The sequence below is a fragment of the Eptatretus burgeri genome, chromosome 1, assembly GCF_056783735.1.
Source record: "Eptatretus burgeri isolate ZD-2024b chromosome 1, Ebu_testis_v1, whole genome shotgun sequence".
Taxonomy (NCBI): Eukaryota; Metazoa; Chordata; class Myxini; order Myxiniformes; family Myxinidae; genus Eptatretus; species Eptatretus burgeri.
In genome coordinates this window covers 44,756,655-44,764,154 of record NC_140961.1, presented here as the reverse complement: position 1 = coordinate 44,764,154, position 7,500 = coordinate 44,756,655, and the positions used below count along the sequence as shown (strand labels likewise).

General features: G+C 39.8%; 1 protein-coding gene across 10 annotated transcripts in view; it reads left to right on the top strand.

Moving 5' to 3' along the window:
* The window catches only part of CRYZL1 (crystallin zeta like 1), a 76,454-nt gene that overhangs the window by 50,812 nt on the left and 18,142 nt on the right, over nucleotides 1-7,500 (top strand). For all 10 annotated transcript variants that reach the window (XM_085881471.1, XM_085881463.1, XM_085881447.1 and 7 more), the window contains exons 8-10: nucleotides 2,929-3,062; nucleotides 4,452-4,563; nucleotides 5,045-5,146. In XM_085881471.1, the coding sequence (XP_085737597.1) occupies nucleotides 2,929-3,062; nucleotides 4,452-4,563; nucleotides 5,045-5,146 (348 nt within the window). The remainder of the gene's footprint in view (nucleotides 1-2,928; nucleotides 3,063-4,451; nucleotides 4,564-5,044; nucleotides 5,147-7,500) is intronic.

The following is a 7,500-nucleotide window of genomic DNA, read 5'->3' as shown; positions in this document are numbered from 1 at the left end:
CCAGTTGGTCATGGCTGGTCCACTTGTGAAGGTGGTGGAATTACCCAGACTATGTATACTCAATATTCCGCTCCAGCTGAGGTTCGAGACTTAACACACCTCCACTGCACTGACAAAAACTGTGAAAACGGGAGGATGTGCCCTTGTGTCCTTGCAGGACTAGAGTGTATTGACATATGTAGCTGCACTGACTGCAACAATCACAGCAATGTCGTACAACAGGAAAATGAAAATGCAACAGAGATAGACACTGTTTTCTATATTTAGATGCATGGCCAGCTGATTTCAGATGTGATCAGTATTGAAAGATTCATGAGTGTGTTTCACTGTGCAACAATATAAACATATTGAATAGATTTTCTCGAAGGTGTGAATCTTTTTATCCGGGTTCAACTGCAATTTCATTCATGAGACAATCTGACTGGTTCATCAAATCAGACTTGGGACTGTTATAACATGTAATGACAATATCTTGCGAAAAAGAGGCAATTGTGGCATAAAATTAGTTTCAAAAATGCCGATTTGGAGGTATTCCGGGGGTCTTTTACCCCTTGGCAGCATAAAAGTCCATGAAATAACTTGCATAATATCAATTTATAATAGTAACCCTGATATTTTCCATAGTTTTCCATGATGACAGTTCATTTTTGCATAAAAGATGCCGATTTTAGAAAAATGAGAATTTTTACTCGAACCGTGCACATGTCAGAGAAAGGGTTAATTTACCTGGTTGTGAACATTCTATCATAGTTTAACTGACGTATTCTTTAATGAGACACCCTGCCTGACGAAAATAATCAAATTTGACACATTTTAAAAACATATATTGGGCATTTCATAAGAGAAAACGTACAAGTTTTTGCTAAAATTGCACAAAAACTGCCAAAATTGGGGGTATTTTGTGGGTCCTTAACCCCTTCAGGAGCCTAAAACCCCCTGAAATATCTTAAAACATGTCCAATACATAGAAATATCCTGAAATATTTAAGTATTCTACATGTATTTTATGCTTATTGAAGTAAATAAAGAATTATTGAAAATGGCCATTTTCTCTTATGTTCCTGCACTCAAGGGGTTAATTCACCATGTTAGTTTCACCAGTTAATTCACAAATTCACCAGAATTTCAACAACTACAACCTCAGTTTTCAAAAATTAGACATCCATACGGTTCAAATGAGATCGGTTTCAGCTTGTTATACCTCCGGTAGGGGTATCTCCTAAATTAGAGCCCTTTTTCAGCCCCGGCCACTACACTAATATACACGAGGCTTTGAGGTAGGTCTCTCTCAACCCAGCCAAGAGCCAATGGCCAGCGTCTTGTTCCACCACGTAAACCAATTTGCCTCAGTATGAATACGAGAATCACGCCGTCTTCATGTGTCAAAAGAAAGCCATTTTGTCGTGCCGAGAGGAGAGCAAAGCGAGATCCTCCATCCCAGTCACGTTCCTGTCTCGACCGCATGCGCCCCTCACTCCAAACTCGTGCGTTCGCTCCCGATCTTTCCTCGACGTCATACCGAAACAACCATCCACCTCTGGAGCGTGGCTTACTGGTATGAAACCTGGGAAGGTGGGGCCTCTGCCTGCTCGGCACGCCTGGCTCGCTTGTGGTTATGGTTGTCATTGGTATAAAAACGCAACTCCTTCATGGTTGGCTTGTAAATGCAAAAACATAGGAATTAGGTCACAGCGGGCAATCACAAACTGGGGGAAATTATCCTTAATTCCTATCTAATTAACACCACACCACCCTCCGTGTGGTGACAAGTAACATTTAAGCTCACAGTTTCCTTTCTTAAGTTGCAATGAGATGTCTCCTACACTTCCACGGACCAAACAACTCTATTCAATCCTAACTTTCCTATGAAATTCCTCCATCTACCCCCACAACCGTAACAAACAAACAAACAAACAATATATATATATATATATATATATATATATATATATATATATATATATATATATATATATATATATATATAATTGCACCTCTGCAGAATTGTTAAAAATTGAACTAAATCGCTATCAAGTATCTCTCCTGGCAATAGAAATAGTACTTCCTGATGAATAAATGCATGGAAGCTTCCGTATTGAATGAATGAATACATGAAAGCTAAATTGCACGAAATGAATGCATGGAAGATTCTGGACTATTGATTAATTAGTGATGGATCCTTCCTTATTAATGAATGAATGATGGAAGCTTCCCAATGAATTAATTAACGCATATATGGTGCCTTATTAATGGATTCATGATGGAAGTTTTCCTATAAATGGATCAATGCTTGGAAGCCTCTTTTAGCATAATGCACAGCAGTGTAGAATAATATTGTTTAAATGTTTATGGTGGGAAATGAGGGATAAAACCATAGAAAAGGAATGAGTAATTTACTTTATTTTGGAGGTAAATGTATGGTAAATGATGAAATTGTAAATTTCCCAAGTGGTGGATTGTATTAATTATGCTAAACCCAATTTTGGAATGAAAGTTGCATGAGGATTATTTATGTGTGAAATGTGTAAGTTGATTTTATATGGTGGAGATGTTAACTTTTATCCAATTCTATTTTAAGAAGGGGTGGTATAATAGAACATAAGAGGTAGTGCTTAAAATAAATGTGATAGATAATCGAATGCCAGAATTGACATTTAATTGAAATAAACTCTGATAAAAACTGAGAAAATTGATAATCATAATTCCTATGTACAGAACACCCCTCACCTTCCCTGTCATTTTGCACATACAGGTACTTGATAAATATATTTCCCCTTGAGCTATACAGGAAGAGAAAATGGGATATTTTAACAATTTGTCTGCCATTTCCATTCAATGATTACTGATGGCAAAGTCACTCCCTGCTCATAATCGACCTGAAGGGTCTGACCTGATCCTACAGTGACTGGATGTTGGTGCGCTGCGCAGTGCCAAAGCCTCCAGCAGTGAGCTGGGATGACGCAGCAGGTGCAGTGAGTGAAGGACTCGGCGCATACACCGCTCTGCATTACCTGGGCCACATCACCCCACGAGATATCATCATTGTTGCAGACGGAGCATTGGTAAGATACTTATGTTAACTTTTTCTACTCAACCTTATTCTTCTGAATTTTTATCGACGTGGCATCATGCTGTCATGAAAATTTCTAATCTTGTAAGAGGAAGGAGGAGGAGATTGGGACCATACTCTGTGCAGAGCGTTGGTGCTGCTTAAGTAGTCTCCTTGGCTATTGGGCACAATCCTGGACAGGTCGCCACTCCGACACAGTATACCAGCAAGCTGGCACTTATTTTGCCGACCTCGGAAGGATGACAGGCCGAGTTAACCCCACCTGGTATTAATTCAACAGCTGAGTGGGATTTGAACTCAGGACCCGAGGATCCAAAGCCCGCCACCCTAACCATTAAGCCAACACCAGGGATAAAGAATAACTGTAAGAGGAAGGATCAGTGTAAAAAAAAAAAAACCATCAAAGGGGATAAGATTTTGAGTGTCACTCAAGGTTTTCCGTACTTGTGAAAGTGTGTGTCTGCTAAATGGAAAATGAGGTGCCTCTGCCTAATTGCAGAGATGCATCTGTTATATTACTGTTCGGTCATGGGCTTGGGAATGAAGCTGAAAAGTCTTCTGGCAGGAAATGGATTTAGTCGTTTTGGGGAACTGAGGTCAGTTCAGATGCTTAAATTAAATTTCCATTTAGAGTTTTTTTTCCACAACAGATATGCAAAGCTGGCTGTTTTATTTGCATTTCAATTGTGGGATTTTAAACATATGGGTAGAACAGAGTGCTGGTACTTCAACCAAATTCCCTTCTTGGTGTTGATTGAGGAATTTACCTTTGAACCACTTTCCACCATCCATGCCTTCCTTTCTTCCAAAGTCCAAAGATTTGTGCAGAGAGGAGGACGGTCTAGTGAAAAAAAGAGAAATTATCAGGTTTAGGATAAAGAGACAGAGTCGGATCAAGTATTTATTGAAAAAAAAAAAAAGACCGTTTTTACAGCCATTTTTCCCTGCTGTGCAGGGGTTGGGCTTTTTCTTGAAGCAATGTTTTATGGCCGGATGCCCTTCCTGACGCCAACCCTGGTCGCCTCTTACGACACACAGGGATATGGTACACCTATTCTAACCGGGGCATACACCGGGACCAGTACACTGGTACTCACTTCGCAGACCTCGGAAGGATGACAGGCTGAGTCAACCCCCTGGTGTTAATTGAGCAGTCAACGGGACTTGAACTCAGGACCCACTCATGACCCTGGGATCCCAAGCCACCACCCTAACCACTAAGCCAACACCAGGCTTTATTTATTGAAGAAGGTGTAAATGATTTTGCATATATAAGTACTTATACTAATTTATAATTTTCTTGTATAACATTTAATTCCTTGCTTTTCATTTTCACTGCACTTTTGTTCATGGTATTTCACACCTTTGCACTTGTTTGCAGATGTCTGGCTTGATGCTTGTCCAACTGGCCATGCATCGTGGGGCGAGAGTTCTGGCCACTGTCCTGTCTGCAGAAGAGGCAGATTTCCTGCGTAGTCTCCAGCCAGCCCCTGGTGTGTCATTCATGCAGATACGTGAAGGCCAAGGGGATTGGGGGGGGGGAGACAATGTGGTTCCTGAGTGTGTAAGGGTCATTTTAAGTTTGTGAGAGGTCTGGGTATAGAAATAACGCGCACGCACACACACACACACACACACACACACACACACACACACACACACACACACACACACACACACACACACACACACACACACACACACACACACACACACACATACACATACACATACACATACACATACACATACACATACACATACACATACACATACACATACACATACACATACACATACACATACACATACACATACACATACACATACACATACACATACACATACACATACACATACACATACACATACACATACACACGCGCGTGCGTACACGTATTCTGCATGATGACTTTATTAAGTATTTTGTTGGACTAGTGAAGTTGACCTTTGGATTTGTTTTAATGTCCTCAGCACGTGTGATCAATCTAACAGAGTCTGGCTCTCAAGGCCTTCACAAAGCCTGCATGGAAGAAACTGCTGGACTTGGAGCTGACTTGGTCATAGACTCTGGAGGTGGGATTGGCATGGTTTGAGTGGAGATACCTGTTACTTATTGGACTTTACAACATGTTAGTGGAGGACTCTTCACTGAGCCGTTTCGTCTTCATTCGAACCCCAACAGTACGTGATGAAACCTAATGAAAACGGAAATGCCATTATGTACTGCCAGTAGCAGTCCTGAATCTCAGAGCACACCATTCTTTCAACAGATACGCAAAGCTGGCTGTTTTATTTGCACTTCAATTGTTGGATTTTAAAGATACTGGTAGAGCAGAGTGCCTTACGTGATCCAAATTCCCTTCTTGGTGTTGATTGCAGAATTTGTTTGGAGTCAGTTGAGCGTAATCCAAATTCTATTTTTATGAACGGACAAACACCAAAGCAACAATTGATAAAATCTGCCATGCAAATGGTGACTGGCTCTTTTCCCCCACCCTGTGGCTACTTTACCAAACAGCATATAAACTCATAGTTCACAGACATTTGTGAAAGCCTCTCCCTCTAGAAATTGCATGTAAAATATAGACGGTTCCATATCCAGATAGCACTAGAAATTGCTCGTTAACGTGAGATGGTTCCAAATCTATAAGTAGTCAGAAATTACTGAAAGTTACCCAAACATTTACAATCTCTGCAGGGATTAAAATCTGTCTTCTAGCATTAGCACATCACATTTTTCGCTCACCTGGAACATGGTTCAGGTGAGCTTATGGGATGGTGCATTGTCCGTCCGTCCGTCCATCCGTAAACACTTGCAACTGCTTCTCTGAAACTGCTGATGGGTTTATGATAAAATTTGGCTAAAATGATCTTTGGTGTTCATAGAACTCAAGTTTGTCCATGGCTTTTCTCCCACCACCTATAAGTAAGTCATCATAAGGTTTAAATGTCCCAAAAGTACTTTAATTTCATTCTAGTTTTGCCGTCATTTTGGATTACATGAAAACCTTTTAACAAGCTGCTGCTTCTCTCAAACCACTTAACTATATTAACTGTTTTTAAATTTTTAATAAATTGCCCAAGGGAAATATAGTCTTATCTCTCTCTATATATCTCATCTCTATAAAATATAATAAGAGATAAGACTCTATATAATCTATATAATGTAAGAAAAATCTTTTTAAACCGCTTAACTGATCGATACAAAACTTTGAATTTGTGATTGACTTCCCATGGGAAACATTATTTGTTTACAATGACGTCATCAATCACGTGTTATGGCAGCCATATTGGATCGTAAGAAAACCTTTAAAAATCCCCTCCTCTGAAACCACTGAACTGATCGATGTGAAACTCCACATATGTGATTGACTACCTGTGGGAACGTTTCATTAAAAGAAGCTGATCCAAAATACAATATTGCCACCAGTGACATCATCATACAGAAAGTGTAAAATATCTCAAAATATGAATTACTAGTAACTTGGTGAATGCACCCGGCACTGCCCGGGTTCTTTTTGAATGAATTTAATATTCTATACATATGTCTGACGCGAGCATAGTATCAGTTCCCTATTGGAAATTCCTATCCCCGAGTGATGTAGCTGACGTTGCGCTGCCAGTCGTATAAAAATAACACATACAATTATGTACATTGCACAGTACATAATACTTCATAATGATAATAAACAACGACAGTGCGGCCCTGTTACAATGCGATCGTTGAGGTCCATAAAATGTCATCGCGAAAAAAGCAGGGTCGTGCTAAATCGGGATTCAAGGAAATCGGCTTTCAAACTGAATCAATGTTTGCACGTTTACCTTCTCACAAGTAAATTACCTTTGAATTGAAGAATTCCGCGAATAAATCGTTGTTGTTAGTCGAAATTAAAACACAAATTTATTTTCAGTGAAGCTTTTTATGTTGTTAAAACAATCGCACTGTTCCGAAAATATAGATCACAATTGACAGGTGCTTGTTTCTTCATTTGTAAATTATAACATCGATGCAATGATTACGTATTTATAAAATCCAAACGCTATTTATTCACCTTTCTATAATCGATGCGAGGGGAGATTGTAAGCTGCTGCTAACAACACCGATGGCCATCATGAACTGCACAAAGGTAAAGCTAACCTGACTTCCGTCTCTCTTGGGATGTGTGTTACAATTGGCAACAGTATTCAGTACAGTAACATGCTGTACAGGTTTGTTTCCGAGGAGCAATAGGCTACACCATATAGCCTAGGTGTCTAGGTTTGTGCAAGTACGATGTTCGAAAACGAAAACAAAAAAACCCCAAAAAAAATGAAAAGGTTCGCACAACGACGACGTCGCTTAACGACGCGTTTCTCAGAACGTAACCCCGTCGTTAAGTGGCGCATGACTGTATATATATAAAGTTGAAAGTGTGTCTGTGTGTTTC